The 19215-nt window shown below is 34.5% G+C and overlaps 1 protein-coding gene across 1 annotated transcript in view; it reads left to right on the forward strand.

Moving 5' to 3' along the window:
* Positions 1-19215, forward strand: part of SNTG2 (syntrophin gamma 2) — a 639175-nt gene that overhangs the window by 297649 nt on the left and 322311 nt on the right. Inside the window, exons 5-6 of the mRNA XM_020965876.2 lie at positions 3375-3418; positions 3524-3565. Coding sequence (XP_020821535.1) covers positions 3375-3418; positions 3524-3565 — 86 coding nt within the window. The remainder of the gene's footprint in view (positions 1-3374; positions 3419-3523; positions 3566-19215) is intronic.

Consider the following 19215-nt stretch of genomic DNA (forward strand, 5'->3'; position numbering starts at 1 on the left):
TTGAGGAGAATGTTCAAGAGGGTCATGGGATAACTAATAGCATCAGTCATCTTGATAGTTACACCAGGATTACTACAGAGGCAGTTATTTCTTTCCAAATGGTGGGGTTCCCTGGAAGATGAGTTAGGTGAGATGTTACAGGGCTTAGGAGAATAACTTTCAGGACTTATAGTGTCTATATCAGGGGTGGATTACCTGTGGCCTTCAGGCCACATGTGGCCCACTAGGTCCTCAAGTGAGGCCCTTTGACTAAATTCACACTTCACAGAACAAATCATATCTTAACTCTTGGTGAAGAAAATGAATTAATTCAGTGGAAACTGGTTGCTCCTTCCATGCTGGCTGTTGTGTAGGAACCAGTAATTATTTCTGTCAGGTTCAGGCCTGATTTAGACTAATACTCTTCTAATGAAAAGAGAAAATCATAGGTCATTATATGGTTAACAAAAGGAGATTTCGGTAGACTAGATCAGCAAGGCAGGGAATGGTGACATATATGGTCCTGAAACATCTCCAAATATAAGGGGCACCAGATCTACATGAGTGGGCCATTTTATGCACTTAGGTTACCAAAATCCAATCAATGAGACCAGAGGCTACCAAGATGCTCCATCTAGGAAGGTACAGCCTAAGCACTGGCCTCATTAAGTCCTGGAGATACCTTTGTCAATATTCAAGGAAAAAATAGCCTAACTCATGTTGTTGGAACATGGGGGAGAGAAGAATTCTGGTAGATAGTGGTTCTTTTATAATCTCACTTGCGATTTTCAGAAAAAATGGAAGAGTGTGTGCTATGTCTGACTGTTAAAATTCAGAACAAGCATTTACTCCAGAAATTGACAAATGCTACAAATCAGGGTTTGACTTATTGTTTTATATGACAGATATAGTGAGGGAAAAGCCATTAATATTGCAGTTTATACATATATATATTTGTGGGTGTATCAGACACACTTTTAAGCTTGTTCTGCGTTATGTATAATATATAAATATATGTAAGATATGTATATGTAACATATATGTATACATATAGGTAATTTTTTTTTCCTGAGAGAGCTGGTTGTTAAATATTTTTAGAAGACCCTCTCTTTTTTGGGATGGCCACTTGCTGAAGAAGGAGGGATCTCTGTAAATCAACAGTTTTAAAATGAGGAGACAGTCAGTGTCTCTTCCTCGTTAGCTAGCCTCTATGATTGGGACTGGATCTGTGGCTTTGTGATTTTGCTTGTATAGAAAACACTCTAATGAAGAGACTCCCTCTTCCAGTGTAAGTCAATGACTTCTCTGTAGCTTTCAGCTTAGACAGCTGAGAACTCCAAGGACTAGCAGTAATTCTGAAGTATAAATGACATCATCTTCTTAACTAAGATAACTAAGAATGATTATCCTTGACTGTGGGTCCCTTTAATGAAAAAGGCTAGCCTATGATGAGACTACCTGAGTTTACACTCTGAATTATTTGGTTTCCTTCACTCAGAAACCAAATTGTTTTGCTGCAAGCTCATCACTAAACATCAGGCTAGGTGTGAGACTCTCTGGGACCAGTAAAAGAATTTCATCATTAAAAGTTTATCTTGCTCTGAGAGGAGGCTTAAATATCTTAGTGGAAATTATTGTGGAGGGTTTGACTGAAAAACAATAAAATCACTTGGCAGGGCACCTTTTCTCAAATAAGCTGTATATGGATGATAATATCATAGACCTATTCTGCCCTCCACTGAGAAACTAACTGGTGATCTACAGAGATTTACATATATTAAATATATTATCTTATTTGATCCTCACAAAAACCCTGTGAGGAGTCATTTTATTTCCACTTTATGGAGGGGAAAACTGAGGCTGAGAAAAATTAGGAAACTTTCCCAAGGTTACACAGGTAGCAGAGCTGGCATTCAAATATAAATCTTCTCCCTTCAAGTCAGTGTGATTATTAAAATTAACTATTGTTGTTTTTCATTTTATCATTATATTACAACATGCTTATAGATTGATTATATTATGTTTTCCTCCCCTAGGGAACATTTAAATTTAAACAAAAGTTATTATCCAGTGCATCTTGTGGAAATAAAAAATTGCAAAATAGACAGTGTAATGAAAAATTTAAAGTGACAACAAAAGTTGAAGCACAACTTTTTAAAGTTTGACAGAAAAAGACAGTACGTCCAAACATATTTGCCAAATGACAGCTTCTGTTTATTTGAAAGAGGCTACTCAAATTTATTGACTGGTGTATGGCAATTAGGCAAACATTTTAAGCTGGACTCATTTATGAGTCAGTTTCATTTTAATAAATGCTTAACACTTTTGAAATGTTATAAAATGGATTCAAGATATTTTAAAATTATTTTACTCTTAAGATACTCTTTGGATATGAGTGAGAATTCAACATAGAAGGTTCTTGAAATTACAGAGTAATTAAATATGTATTTGTTATAATGCAGATACCACCAAATTTATTGACAAAAATTAGAGATGAAGATAATTTTAATGTCTTTATAATGCTACAATATATACAATACAGGTATCTTCCATTTTTTAAAATGAAAGCAGGTTAGTCAAAAGCAAAATAATCTTTCTAATTACATGCAAAAAAATTTTTAACATTCTTGTTTTTCAATTTTGAGCTTCAGATTCTCTTCCTTGCACCTCAGCACCTCATTGATGAGGCAAGCAACCTGATATGGGTCATATATGTTCAGTCATGGAAAACATATTTCCATATTACTTATGTTTATGGGGGAAAAAACATACCCAAAAAAGGAAGTAAATAAAAAGTATATTTCAATCTGCAAAAAAAAAAAAAGAAATAGAGTTATCAAAGTATCTTTTTAAAAAGTTCAAAGTTAAGAACTCCTACCTTAAAGTATGTGAAGATCTTTGCCTGTGAGGCGATAAAGTTAATTGGAAATAATGCAGCATAGAATAAATTCACAATGGAATGGTTTTTTTTAAAAGATTCCAGATATAGCCCTTTAATTAAAGCAACCTCTATGCATTTGTTTGGGGGGGAAATGGAAAATGTTAAATAGCTTTTAGAATTCCTATTTTGCTTTTTGTGACAAGTAAATGAAAAATGTGAATCAGAAAATTCCACATAATTTAATGAAATCCTTCATTAGTAAGAAGTGGCATTTGTGTTCCATATTAAACAAATCATCTGTGTCTGGAAAGTAACTTTTAATTTGCTTGAAATTGGTGCCAGTCTATTTAGTTTTAGCTGGTGATTGCTGATTTGTTATATTACTGGCATTTTCAAGAGAAAAGTCATTTCACTTGACTGCTATAAACAGTATATTTAAAACAATTGCCTTAAGAAAATATGCTGCTATTTAAAAAAATCTCTCTTAACACTTGACACTTTTGTAACCCCACAGCTGACCAAACAGGAATGTTATTTATAGGAGATGCAGTAAGACAGGTCAGTGTGTTTTGAATTCAATCCTCAAAGTTGTATCGTGTATTTGTATTTTAATTCATATGTATTCATTCTACACTCATATATCCTAATCTGTCATCTATCTAGGTTAATGGCATTAATGTAGAAAATGCAACCCATGAGGAAGTGGTAAGTTGCACATATTTCTTGCTTTCCACCTTTTAATATGCATTGTGTTATTTTTTTTTTTTGGATAACTTGTTCTTTCTAGAATTTTTCAGTGATAGTATCTACTAAACACATAGAAGAAACAATTATAAAAACTAATTTGGTCATAGAACTATCCAGTGTTATTGACTGGATTATAGAGATATTTTAGTGTGAAATCTCTATCTTTCAGAGGATGGAAATTGGCCCATTCTATTCGAATTTGTGGGATTAAGAGCAGGCATTTATCTGACCCATGTAATTAAAAGGGTCCTGCTGCCTCCAGACAAGACTTTGATTATGCTGCTATGCCATTTTGAGCGTTGTGGAGTTTAATGTTTGTTCAATGAATAAGCCATTAGATTTGGAAAAGAATGCTAGCACAATGATTTTTTTAAAATTGGAGCCCACTGAATAAACATGGAATCAAAGGTCAGGTGTTCTAGATCAGAGATACTACTCTTGTTCTTGAGTTGTCCATCAAAGTGCTCCTGTGTGTGCGAGGCATGGTGCTAAATGTGGGAATTCCAAGAAAAAAATTATTTAAATTGTCACTATCCTCAAGGAACTTACATTCTATTAAAAAACATTTATGAAGCACCTTCTGTTCCCACAGAATTTCTATCGGTAACAATTGACCTTTCCAGCTCTCATTCCCAGATCTATAAAAGGAGTGGGTCAGATTAGGTAACATCTAAGATACAGGGTAGTTTAGAAACTACAAATGGTGTTTGCTAGGGAATGCTGCAAATGGAGGGAAAAGTTATGAAGTGGTTACTTAAATAGCTTTTGCTGAAGTTCATATTATAAACTGCAATATTTTCATCCAAATCTATAATGTTGTCAGCAATGATACTAATGAAATAAGTGTTCCAGTTTCTAAAGGTTTTCTTCCATATTTCCTCTTCTTGAGGTCACTGAATTCAGAGCACTTGGAAATTGTGAATGTTGCACATCTTAATAATTCATACACTAACACAAGTACCATCAAATTCATTCATCTAGAAAAACGAAATTGCTTTAGGAAGTGATCAGTAACCCTTTATAACTGAGCTTGCCCAGTAGTAGAGCCTACATATTTTGTTTTGTAAAAAAAAAAATTAAATATGATTCTTATATATGTGTACCATCAAGAATAAAGAGAACCTTGGTATATATACAAAATGAATAGAAAATTGGTAATGTGTTAACAAATCAGTTTTTAGATTCATAGGGTCATAGGAATTTAGAGGTGGAAATGATTTTGAGAACATCTAATCCAATCTCATTTATTTTAATGTTGAAGAAACTGATCTCAGAGCCTTTAAGTAACTTGGCTGAAGTTGCATGTGTACTAAGAAGTGGGATTCATACCGGTATCATGGAACTTCAGAGTTGGAAATAAAAGCCTCAGAGGAAATGTAGGCCATCCCAAAGCTATCTAAGAATCCTCTCTATATCAATCCTCTCTAAATCTCTTTCCTCTCCTTTAAAATGAAAGGATTTGCTTTGATGACCTCCAAGGCACCTCCAAGTCTGTGTTTGTGTCTATGTACATGTATAATACTATGATCTTCATTGAGAAGCAACCTGCTACCTCCCCATGAAATCAAATCCATTGTTTTATACCCTAATATGTAAAATCTTTTTTTCTTTATATCAAGCCTAAGATCATCCCCTTTAAAAATCATACCCATTCCTCTCAGTTTTCTGACCCCCAGGCCTTAATAGAACAAGTTTAAACCTTCTTCCAATTGATAATACTTCAAATACACACCTCTTCTGCTGGCTAAACATCTGTCTTCATGTCCTCATGCTCCTTTGAATATCAATTCTAGACCATTCACTATTGTCGGTGACTCCTTATGTATTCTCTCTACTTTATATATGTTTTCCTTTAAATGAGGCATCCAGAATCAACACAATGATGCTTATGTGATCTGACCATGGCAGAATATTGCTATACTTAAACCACGTAAGTTCTAGACATTATGTCTCTCCTAATGCAGGCTAAGGGGCAGCTAGGTCACACAGCAGATAGAGTGCCAGGCTTGGAGTCAGGAAGTCTCTACTTCCTGAGTTCAAATCTGGCCTCAGACACTTATTAATTATATGACCTTCAGCTAGCCATTTAACCCTGTTTACCTCAGTTTCCTCATCTGCAAAATGAGCTGGAGAAGGAAATGGCAAACTACTCTAATATCTTTGCCAAGAAAACCCCAAATAGGGTTGTGAAGAGTCAGACATGAGCGAAAATCTACAACAATAACAACAGTGCAGGCTAAGTTTGTGCTGTCTAGGCTTCTGTAACATAATGCTGATCCACATTGAGCATGCATTTGATTGAAATCCTCAATTTTCAGATAGATTACCTCCTAGCTATACCTCCCCTATTTTTTTATTTACTAAGTTGATTTTAAAAAATTCTCTGGTACTCTTACTCCAAATCCAGTGCTCTGCCCATTAAAACCTGTTGCTTCCCATACACTTGAGAAAGAACTGACTCCACTGCAAACACATTTAGGTTAGGTTCTATATACATATTTAACGTACTGTAGCACGTCTGGATCTTTTGAATTATGTGCAATTGATATAAATAATTTGAATGATGATTTACATAGATCTTGATGGTACTTTGAGAAAATATAAAGCTATTACATACTGGAAGGCTATATTATCCTTTAATATTCCATTTTATCACTTCTGTTATGATTTACTGCCATAACTTATAAAGGGTAAAGAGAACTCAGGATTTTGTGGGGGGGGGGGAACAGGGAAATGTGTGGTTTTGATGCCATTAGCAGCATCAACCTCATGTACATTGTCATCCCATAATTATCCCACTGCATCACACCTACCAGCATCCTCACTTTACTCTATGTCCTTCAGATATCTTTCTGAAACCTAAGTAGTGGCAACAAGTGGAGAGGGATGAGCTGCTTGATAGAATAGAATTTTAGGCCTGCAGAATACAGTATATACCAAGTCATCTAATCCCTTCATTTAAGAACTGGAAGAAACTATGGATCACATACCATGGAGAGCTATAGTTAGTGTTTAAGCCTTGCATCAGACATTATGTGACCCTAAGCAAGTCATTAATGTTCTCTCAGTTTCCATTTCTTTTTCTATAAAATGGGGATAATAATAGCATTTATCTTGCAGGGTTGTTCTTAGGATCACATGAGATAATATGAAAAATGTGCTTTGCAAACCTTCAAGCACTATATAAATGCTAGGTATAGAGGAATGGATTTGCCCAAGTTCAGATGGTTAGTTTGTGGCAGAGCCAGTAAGAGAATCCAGGTTTCTTAAATCGTATGCCTTTTTTTTAAGTACACAACATAGGATTTTGGGAATGGCTGGGGAATTACTCTTTGATTACTATTTTTTTTCATTGTGGAATTATGCCTTCATATTAATCTATTAATTGACAGCTTGACATATTGTATGGACTGTTGGGCTTTTATACTGAGGAAACCTTGGTTCTTCCTCTCATGCTAAATATATACTTGGCTTCAGGTATCTGTGCTTCCCCTCGTGCTAAATAATATTTTTTATCATTGACATGGATAAAGGTGTGGATCTTTGTCAAATATTTAGATAACACAAAGCTGGAAAGGATTGCTAACACTCTGGATGATGTGAACAGGATACAAAATAATCTGAACTCTATCATTAGGACCTAATTTAGTAACATGAAACTAAGAGAAAAAAAAAGCTAACAATTTGATTTTAACAATCAACTTTAGAACTGTAAGATAGGGTAGGCAAGGTTATATAGCATTTTGTCAAAAAGAAAAAAAGACCTGGAGCATCTGGTGGATGGCTAGTTCAAAATGAAAAAAAAAATGTGTGGTATAACTTTTTTATGGCAGCTTGGAAGTTAATGAAATTCTGTGCTACATTTAGAGAAAAAGGGAGTGATAGTCTGTCTGCCCTCTCTTAAATTCTATCTTAAGAAAAGGTAGTTATGTAACTGAAAGTGACTATAAATGACACTGTATGCAACATTCTGCCCCTTTAGTTATCCATCTATGCTGAGAGGTGTACAGGTAGAGCACTAAAGGGGAGAAATATTTTCCAGAGTAAAATTGACATGACGGCTACTAAGTTTGTCTTTCTTAGAATCCTTTCTATTGACATTTTTATATGTTTTATATTTTGTGCTTTTTGTTCTTCTTTTTGCATTTTACATTAGTTCTACAAGTGTTCCCATGTTCTCTGAATTCCTCATATTCATTATTTCTTGTTATTGCCCAGTTGATGATCAATAACTTTGGTTCCAATTATTTTCTTCTATTAATATTTTTAAAAAAACCTTATTGATATCTTTTGTTTTAATATTGCATAAATTTCCCCATTTCATTTTCCCTTTTGCCTCCCAGATGGACATCCCACATAACAAAGATTTTTTAAAGAAAAATAGAAAGAGAAAAAATTACCTAAACTGTACAATACATTGAAAAACAATTTGGAAATATATAAATCTTCCATAGTTATGGACTTCCCCCACTTCAAAGGATTGGGAGAAAGTATCTTCCTGTATCTATTCTTTGGGCCATGGATACCAAAACACAAATGAATGGATCAACTTGTATGCCCTACCAGACCTGGGAGGAGGGGGTATGTTGAAGAAGGTGTGGAGTGAGCCACTTAAGGTATCAGCATTCTCTAGTGTTACTTCATAATAGTATCAAATGCCTTGGTGTCTTGGCCTATAGAAACAGCTGTAATTGCTTCAACTCTAATGTACAAATACTGTTTTGTGAAGTCCTAGAGAGTTAGTGAGTACATAAAAAAAAGTCTAGTCTTCCATTTTGTTAAAAAAAAAAACATGACCCAGCTTCTATCAATATCTTGCTAAATTTTGGATTTGTCTGCTTTTGATTTCCCTGTGGTAAATATCCAGGGGGTACATTATATCAAAGGTTATGAACACTATGGCCACTTCTCTTTCATAAATCCACATTGTTTTCCAGAGTGATCAGAGTAGTCCACAGACAAATCCACCAAGAGCATATTAGGAAATATATTCCCACAATATCTTCCACAATGATCATTTCCATTTTTGTTTGTTTTTGCCGGTTTGTTGCATGTTAAATGCAACTTCAAAATTGCTTTGATTTTAATTTCTCTATGTATTATTGGTTTTAAATATTTTCAAATGCTCATATGTGATTTTTAATTCATATTTTATAAACTGTTCATCTTCTCTCACCATTTATCTATTGGGAAGTGGCTCTGAGTAATAAACTTGTATGTCTATATCTTAGAAAAAAGATTTTAGTGATATTTGATGTTGTGTCCTCTGTCCCACTTTAAGAAGCCCATTTCTTATTCTCATAGTACTGACCTTGTTGATGCAAAAGCTTTTATAAAAAAGTGTGATAGCCTCATAATTATCTCTTGTCTTTTATGATCACCTCTATCCCTTGTATAAAAATATCTCCCATACTCATATTTACAAAATATACATCTTCTTTTCTCTTACTCTGTACCTATACCTCTGCCTTTTTTCTCTATTCTTTAAAGGTTTAACCATTTGTTTTTTATATTGTATATCTATTTAGAGATTATTATTGTACATAATTTAAGATATTGCTCCAAATTCAATTTCTGCCAAGTGTTTTCTGGTTTTCCTAATCATTCTTATTGAAGAGGGAATCATTCCCACAGTTACTTCTTTGTAGAGATTTATCAGACAGTAAAATCCTGTTTGATTGTTTCTGTTCCTTATCTAGTCTGTTTCACCGATCTACTTTTTTATATTTTATATTATACAAAAAAGTCTTAATGACTGCAAATTATTGTATGAAGTATAAAAATGTTATATCTGCATTCATTCCTTCTTTTGATTCCCTTGAAATTCAAGAACTTTTATTCTAGATATTTGATCTAGTTCTCTAAAGTAACTCAATTCAAAAAACACTTATTAAGTAGGACTTATTAAAGATCTATTATGTGTAGGTATACAAAAAAATTGATCACTGACATACAAAGCAAAAATAATGCAATCCTTCCTTTCAAATGGCTTGCATCATCTTGCAGATAATATGTGCAAATATCCATAAATGTAAAATACATATATTTCCTTGACAAGTTGATTGGCATTGAAATATATCTGAAAATAAATGTGTATACTATTATTATGTTTATTATGTTGCCAAGGCTAAACTATAAATTTTGAATATCTCCCCAGTTAGTTTCGTGTTTTTTTATTTTAATAAGTAGGGCTTTGTACTTGTTTTTTTGTTTGTTTTTAATAGGCAGCTAGGTAGCTCAGTGGATAGTAACTGCTTTAAAAAAAGATCTTTGTTCAGGACTTCTGCTTCGGGGGGCCAAGATGGTGGAGTAAAAAGGTAATTGCTCTCACCTGCCCCCCATCAACCTCTGAAAACCCAGAAAATATCACCACAGGAAAAAAAAAACCTCAAACAGCTGAACTAGAAGAAAAACAGGGAACAGCAGTACAGCAGCCCAGCAACCGGGTCTCCCAGTGCCTCAGCAAAAATAAGGGAAGCAGCACTACAAAGGTCCCCAAGCAGATAAGCACCCTGCAGAATTCATCTGAAAGGAGCTGAAGAAAGCAACCTAGAGTCTTCCTAAGGTCCCAGCCTTGCTGATTCCAACACAACAACAGCTAAGCTGTCAGAACCCTACAGCCTCCAACTGTCAACCAGGGGGAGATCCAGAAGCCCATGTGGTAGAGCAGGCAAACACTAACACCTGGACCTCCGAGTACCTCAGTGAGGGTGGGGGAATCCATGGAAACCAGCTCAGAAAACCACCAGGTGCCTGGGCACTCTACTTCAAAGGAATCTCCCAGTGCATTAGCAGAAAGGAGGGAGGCAGCATTGCAAGGGGCCCCAGGACAATAAACACCCTGCGACACCCATCTAAAGGCAGCTGAAGAAAGCTAAAGGAAAGGAAAAGCAGGCAACCTAGAATTGCCTGAAAGTTCCAGCCTTGCTAATTCCAGTCCAACATGAGGTAAGCTGCCAAAATCCTACAGCCTACAATTGCCAACATAAGAGATCCCCCAGTAGGCTCCCAACACAAGAAGCTTGAATCAGTGCCCTCTGTTCCCCAGCAGGAGAGCTCAATATCTTTAAAGGCCAGGGAAGAAAGAAACCATGAGTAAAAAAAAAGTCCCATAGATTCATATTATGAGAAGAGTGAAGATCAAGACAGAAATTCTGAAGAGGACAACATTGTCAACAAACCCACATCTGCAACATCAAAAGGGAATATGAACTGGTCTGAAGCCCAAAAAGCCTTCTTAGAAGAGCTCAAGAAGGATTTTAAAAGTCTAATGAGAGAGGTAGAAGAGTCCTTAAAAAATACAATTGGCCAATTGGAAAAAAAGTACACTGAAGAAAACAAGTCCCTAAAAAACACAATTGGCAAACTGGAAAAAAAGTACACTGAAGAAAACAAATCCCTTAAAAATACAATTGGCCAATTGAAGAAGGAAGTACAAAAACTAACAGAAGAAAACAATCTGTTAAAAACTAGAATTGGACAAATGGAAACTAATGACTCTATGAGAGAGCAAGAATCAGAAACAGAAACAAAAAAAAATGAAAAAATAGATGAAAACATAAAATACCTCATTGGTAAAACAACTGACCTGGAAAATCAATCCAGGAGAGACAATTTAAAAATCATTGGACTACCTGAAAATCATGATGAAAAAAAGAGCCTGGACAGTATCTTTCAGGAAATCATAAAGGAAAACTGCCCTGAAGTCCTAGAACCAGAAGGTAAAATAACCATAGAAAGAATACACCACTCACCACCTGAAAGAGATCCCAAATTGACAACGCCAAGGAATATAATAGCAAAATTCCAAAATTACCAGATGAAAGAGAAGGTGCTGCAAGCAGCCAGAAAGAAACAATTTAAATATCATGGAACCACAGTCAGGATTACACAGGACCTTGCAGCTTCTACATTAAAAGACCGCAGGGCATGGAACATGATATTCTGTAAGGCAAAGGAGCTTGGATTGCAGCCAAGGATCAACTACCCTGCAAAAATGAGCATGATTTTTCAAGGGAGAAGATGTATATTCAACAGAATAGGGACGTCCAAACCTTCCTCATAAAAAGACCAGAGCTCAACAAAAATTTGATCTTCAAGTACAAGATTCAAGAAAGACATAAAAAGGTAAATGGGACAGAAAGATACAAAATGTTGTTAATAAGGGTGGACTGTTTACATCCCTACAAGGGAAGATGACACTTGCAACTCTTGAGAACTGTATTGTTATTATACCATGTTAAAGGAGTATACATAAAGGGGTGGATATTAGTTGACTTTGATGTAATGATAAAAAAAAATCTAATCAAGTGGGTTAAATGGATCCAAGTAAGTGGATTAGTCTGATCTTAGAAAATGTACTGAGAAAGGAGGAGGCAGACAAGGGTAAATTACATTACAGGAAAAGACAGAAAATCCTATTACAGCAGAGGGAAAGAAGGGAGGGGGTGAGCATTGTTTGAACCTTACTCTCATCAGATTTGGCTCAAGAAGGGAATAACATAATCAGTTAGGTATAGAAATCTAACTTGCCCTATAGGCAGTAGGAGGGAAAAGGGGAAATAAAAGGGAGGGGGGATAGAAGGGAAGGAAGAAGCAGTAAGGGAAAGGGGAAGAAAAGGGAAAGGGATAATAGAAGGGAGGAGAGACTGAAGGAGGCGGTGGTCAAAAGCAAAACACTAGTGAGGGGGAAAGGAGAAAGGAGAAAGAAAAGCATAAACGGGGAAAAAAGGATGGAGAAAAAGACACAGATAGTAATTATAACTGTGAAAGTTGAATCACATCTTTTTTTTTCTCTTCTGCTGAGTTTTGTTCCCTGTTTTTGATGGTTCCTCCTATTGGTTTTAATTTTTACTTACAACTTCACTAATGTGAAAATATGTTTAATAGGAATGTAAATGTATAGCCTTTATCAGATTGTGCACCATCTTGGGGAGGTGGTGGGGAGGAAGGGGGAGAAAAATTTTAAACTCAAAAGCATATGGAAGTGATTGTTGATAAATCAAAATAAATTAATAAAATTTAAAAATAAATAAATTTTTTAAAAGATCTTTGTTCTCTCAACTTTAAGAAGTCTATGCCACACTGTACGTAAATCAATAATAAGCTCCCCTCCTGCCAGTTCCTTCTGAAGGTCTTTACTTGTTTTCTAAAGATTAATTAGGCTCTTCACCAGAGTAGTTTGCCAGCTCTTGATGCTATTTTTCATGTTATATCATACTTTCCATTTAGCCTGAGGCTTATCTTTCCTTGTAGGCTTGAATGATCCTTCCCTCAAACCAGTACTTTCTGTAACATCCTAATATAATCATTGAGGTGGGGTTCTTAAGAGTTACAACTTTTATACATTTTCTTGGAGTAATATTCAGTCTTAAAAATCACAAAATTAGAAACTCAACAAAGAAAAGCAATGAAATGGGTAAATGTGCTTAAGACAGTGTCTGGGATACATCAAGTATGTGAGAAATGTTTGTTGATTGACTTACAGGACTATCCTTACCTTCTACCCTTTGTGTTTTGGTTGTATATTTCTTTAAGCCTGTAATTAATTCCATGTCCCTAATCTCTGTCCTTGAAAAGTATACCCATTAATTAAGTTTCATGACTGTTTTCACTTCTTAATTAAAGTGGCTACTGAGTTTCCCACAAAAAGAGATCTCATTTTCCTGTAATCTCACAAAGTAACTTGTCTCTATATTTTTTTATCAGTCAGTAAACATTTATTAAGTGCCTACTATATGCCAGACTTGCTTTTAAGTGTTGAGGATGCAATGAAAGGTAAAAGACATTCCTGACTGTGAGAACAGCCAGAGAAAATACCAAGAGCCAAGAGATGGAATGTCTTATTTGAAGAATACTAAAGAGACTTTGTGATGGGACTTGCATGTAAGATATAAGAGGACTAGAAAGTCAGGAAAGGGGCAAATTATAAAGAGCTATGAATACTTAACAGATGAATTTTTTTTTGATTCTGGGGATGACAGAAGGGTAACCTGGTTATAGCTGTGTCTTAAGAAAATCACTTTGAGAGCTGAGTGGAGGATGGACTGGAGTGAAGAGAGACTTGTGTTAGGCAGACCAATCAGTAGGCTATTTCCAAAGCCCAGGCATAAGATGATAAGGACTTGTATCGAGTGGTGATAGTATTAGAGGAAAAGAAGAGGACAGATTTAAGTGATATTACTGAAGTGATTTGAGATGCTATAGTAACAGATTGGATATAAAGTAAGAGAGAGTGGGGATTTGAGGCTGACACCTAGATGGTGAACCTGGGAGACTTTGAGGATGATGGGGTACCCTTGATTTTATTAGGAAGTTTGAAAGAGGGAGGAGTTTGGGGGAGAGTGAACATAGTGAGTTAAATTTTGGACTTATTGAATTTATGATGTTTATAGGATGTTCAGTTCAATATTTCTAATGGGCAGTTGGATATATGAAATTAAAAGTCAGTAAAGAAGTTAGAGCAGGATAAATAAATTTGAGAATACTTAGCAGAGAGATGAAATTTGAAGCCATGGGAGCTGATGAGATCTCCAAATAAAGCAATATAGACCAGGAGAAGAGAAGAAGACCCAAGACAGAGTCCTGTAGGATACCCACAATTAGCTGGTGTGACATGGATGAAAGTTCAGAAAAGGAGACTAAGAAGGAATAGTCAGATACTTAGGAAAGCCAGGAGAGAGCCGTGTCATGAAGACCTAGAGAGAGAAGACCAAGGAGAAGAGAGTGACCAATAGTGGCAAAGGCTACAGAGAGGTCAAGAAGGAAGAATATTAATAAAAGATTATTAGCTTTGGCAATTTAGTTATTGTTAGCAGTCAAATGGAGCAATGTCATTGAATGATGTGGTTGGAAGACAGACTATAAAGAGTTAAGAAGATTGAAAACAGCAGAAGTAGAGATGTCTATGATAGATGGTCTTTTCAATTAGTTTAGCCACAAAAGGCAAGAGAGATATGCCATGATAACAGGAATAAAAGTGAGGTTTTTTAGTTTGTTCTTATTTTTGAACATCAGAGAGACATGAGCATGTTTGTAGAGATTGTATTTTGTATTTTGGTTATTTATACATGTCTTATCTTTCATACTAAGTTGAAAGGGGCTATATTAATCACACTGATATATCCACCATTTTCTAGTACAGGGGTTAGAGTAGAGTAGGGGTTAATAAATACTTATTAAATCAAAATGATTTAAATTTATGTGTTTTAGAAATATGATTAAAATCTCAGTTAACCTCAAGAACCTTTAGGTAACTAACATTGTTTGTTTACCAGGGTAGATTTTTGTTTTGGTTTAGATTTTTTTTTCCTTTTTGTGGCTCATAATCCAGAATGAGCGCTAGATTGTAAGTGGGGATTTGATTCTACCCTGAAACAAGAATTGAAAAAATCTGAGTAGGTTGGATGGGAGACATTGCTGTCTTGCTTCAGGTTTCCTATTAACTGAAATGAGGAAGGAGATGCTCCATTCTAAATACATTATTATATTGTAATTCCTTAAATAGATATAGAAACCTTTCTAAATAACTGCTCCTACCACTCCCTCCCAATCCTGGAACATGGTCATCCCCAGCTACCATTATGCATGTTTGAGGGATGGAGATGGCAGTGGAAGCTACTATTCATAATTTTGGTACAGATTAAATAATATCACTTCCAAAAAGCAAAGACTTTTCCAAAAATGTTCTATTTATGTTAAATAAAATAAGAAAGAAGAAAACCTAATTTGTGATATTTCTTTCATCCAAACTTCTTTTTAAATTTCTACCTCTGGTTCACCTCAGGGAATTTTTTTCTGAACTCTATAGGTAGTTATGCTCTCAAAATTTTGTAAATGGTAAACTGAAATGGTAAGTAGTTTCCTGACTAGAAGTAGGAATGATCCAGAAAGACCATTTCTGACTTTGTGTTGCCATATAAGAGATAAGCAGGGAAGTTTCAAAAGGTTCTAGGAAGGAAAAAAAAAGTAATGGAGAGATAAACTTACTAAATATATTCACCTTCAATACTGATGCCTAGGTACCAATTACAATTCAATAATAAGAGCAAAGCAGCAGCAATCTCATACTCAACCCAGCAGTTGAATGCTCAACCAGTCACAGGAGGGATCTTGGGGAAAATGTCAGATTCTAATTCTAACTCTAACTAAGCTCTCCATAATTTTTAGAGACCGGGATAATTTGATTCCCCAGTTCTTTTTTGTGGGTGGCATTGTTCTGGGATTGTATTTTGTAGATATCAGTCCAATTGGATTGTTCGCTCAGTCCCCAACTAGCTAGAAAACCTTGCCTGGTTCCATTCAGGCTGTATTCAATTCAGTCACAGTAACATAGTGTTATAGACTCTATTACATAAGCATAGTTAACCACGTTTATTTATACTCCACCTCAAAAAGTTAAAGAAAAGAAGAAAAATAACACAGTAACTGTTATCAAACCCGAGGACCCTTTTATTAATCTATAGGTATCATTGGTAGTTCTAGGAGTAAAGATCAGGTTCTTAGACTGAAAATTCTCCATTGACCCACTACCTCCTTAAGCTAACAGTCCTCTCCCTGAAATCACCATTTGTTTTTTTTTTCTGTTCATAGTGTCCTGGAACATCAATATTTAGTTGAGAAGATTCAGAACTGAGGGGCACTAAATCCTCCTTCAATTACTTTTTCTCATTCCTTTCTTGGTCACTTATTTGAACTAAAGTCTCACTGTCTGATTACTTCCTGCCATGCCTAATTTATTGTCAATTGCTTTTCTAGAGTGTCCACAGCTAGTGAAGCAACAGAATAGACTCAAAGGGAGTTGCAAATGTGGAAAGTAATCTAAGCATCTACTCTAAGCCAAGTGAAAAAATAAAATAATTCCTACTCAATAATGAGTGCAGTGAGGTGGTGCAGTGGATAGTGTCCAGGGTCTGGAGTTAGGAACACCTGGGTTCAAATTTGACTTCAGACACTTGCTCAGACCCTGGATCAGTTATTTAACTCTGTTGGCCTCAGTTTCCTAATCTGTGAAATGAGCTGAGGAAGGAAATTACAAACCACTCCATTATTTTTGTCAAGAAAACCTTAAATGAGGTTAACAAGAGTTGGACACTACTGAAACAAATTAACAACACTCATAATGAACTATTAATATAGTCCATATATAAGTACTGAATATTCCTCATGCTAATTAAGTTGTTCTTTAAGGACTGTTCTTTAAGTTTTCTTCAGAGAGTTTTATGTAATGGAATCTTTAAACCTATTGAGTGGGCTTTGATAGACTGATTCCAAAATATTTTATTAATTTTCTAGTTATTTTGAAGGAATTTTCCTTTATATTACTGCTTCTTGAGATTTGTTGTTATTATATGGAAATGCAATTATTTTGTAACAGGCAACTGTGTTGAAGTTTTAGTTAGCTTTTTGCTGATTATCTAGATTTTACTAGGTTTTCCTATCATATCATCAGCAAATAGAGATAGTTTTGTCTCTGCTTTGCCTATTATTACTCCTTAAATTTCCTTCTTTTTTTTTCTTTTTGCTATTACTAGCATTATTAGAAATGTATAAAATATTTAACTCTTTTATTAATTAGGAAAGCTTATAACTTTTCCCCATTGCATACAATGCTTACCTTTTGTTTTAAATATATGATTTTTAAAAAGATATTTAAAAAATCACTCTAAGCTCATAATCTTTGTTGTACTTTTATACTGTGATTAGTTTGTTTTTAAAGCATAAATCAGTGTTGTACTTTACCAATTGCTTTTTTCATTTATATCTAATAAGAAAAGTTTTGTAGTATAGCAGTACTTTTTTATTTTCAATGTGAATATTTTGATTGTTTTCTTAATGTCCTACCATACTTTCATTCCTATTACAAACCCAAACTGGAGAAAATCAATAATTTTATATGAATTGTAGTAGTATATTTAAAAGGAATGTATTTTAAAATTTCAAATAATATTCTTTAATTATATTGGTTTATAGTTCTTATTTTCTCTTTCCTTGGTGTAGTTTTTGGAGCCATATTTATCTCATAAAAGAAGACTAGTAATTTTTTTTCTTGTTCAGTTTTTTAGAATAATTTTGGTAGTATTGGTATTAATTAGTTTTACAAGTTAATAGAATTACTCTTTAACTTCAACATGACTTGGAGCACCCTTCTTTCTCTGCAGTTCTTTAAACATCACACAAATATCACGCAAACATCTCACCAATGTCATAAACACCATATCATTGCTCTGCTAATTATATGCCAATGTTATACATCGTGTCAGTGCTGTACAACCCTTGTGCCAATTACATATTAATGTCATGTCAGCATTAGTCATGCAATGATCATTCTAATTTTATGTTGACTACAATATTAAATATTAGACAAGCATTCACACCAATGTTATGAAAATTGCATGCCAATATCACACCAAAAGTAGAAATGACAATAATTCATGCAAGCATCATACCAATCACAGGCCAACATCACATTAATAGCAATAGCTCTAATTTCAACATTATTTGTTTTCAATAGTTTATTTTCTTTTTTTGTTATATTTTCTGTTAGATTATTCCAATTCATATAGAGGAACATTATGCATTCTACTACTGTTGTGTTACTATGTCTTCTTGTAATCCAGTTATTTTTTTTCCATTGAAGATTTAGATACTATGACATTTGGAACATATAAATTCAATATTGATTGTGGCCTTTTTTCTTTCAGTAATTACCTTGTTTATCTCTGTACATATTGTGGATTTTGGTTTTTGCTTTGCCTGATCCATAATTTACTTTATTTTCTTTATATTTACCTGATGGATAGTAAACTCTATCCCAGCCTCTCATTCTTATTCTAAGAGCATTTTCATTTTTAGATGTGTTCTTTTCAAATAGGCAGTGTTAAGGCTTTGTTTTCTTAGCCAATCTGTCACTTTTCATGTTTTTTTTTATTTTATGAGATTGTTTGATTCATTCAAATTTAAATAATGAGAATTAGCTTTATACTTTTCTTCATTTCCATTTGGAGGTTCCCCCCCCAAATTAAGGGGGGGTTTTGCAATTTTTTTTGTAATCTAGTTTAAGGAAACCCTTTTCTCACATTCACTTCCTTTATGAGTCAATACTTTCTCTATTTTTTTAGAATTTTACTTAACTTATTGATTTCTTTTATTTAATTATATAATTCTTTGATTTGTTTACCTCTTTTTGTCCTCTTAGTGAAATGTTTTTTTCCCACAGAAATTTCTTTTTCTGTCCTCCAAGACAACATATTCTGTTTGTTACAAATCCTCTCCCCACTTCCACCCCATCTTTTTCTACATCTATTTCTAAGAAATATTTTTGCCTTGTTCTTTTCATTAATTTTCTTCCATTTGGTTGATGAAAAAGAATTATGAATAATAAGCCTGGAAAAGTAAGCTGGAGCCAGAGCTATAAAAGCCAAGGTGATTAGTTTATATTTGATCCTAGAAGCAAGAGAAAGTCACTGGAATTTCTTGAGTTGGAAAGTGACATAATCAGGCCTGTGCTTTAGGAATACTATTATAGCAGCAATGCGGTGGGTAAATTGGGAATGGGGGAGGTAGATCTGAGGTGGGGAGAATATTAGGATCATATACCTAGAACTGGA

The sequence above is a fragment of the Phascolarctos cinereus genome, unplaced genomic scaffold, assembly GCF_003287225.1.
Source record: "Phascolarctos cinereus isolate Bilbo 61053 unplaced genomic scaffold, phaCin_HiC Scaffold_2;HRSCAF=192, whole genome shotgun sequence".
Classification (NCBI taxonomy): Eukaryota; Metazoa; Chordata; class Mammalia; order Diprotodontia; family Phascolarctidae; genus Phascolarctos; species Phascolarctos cinereus.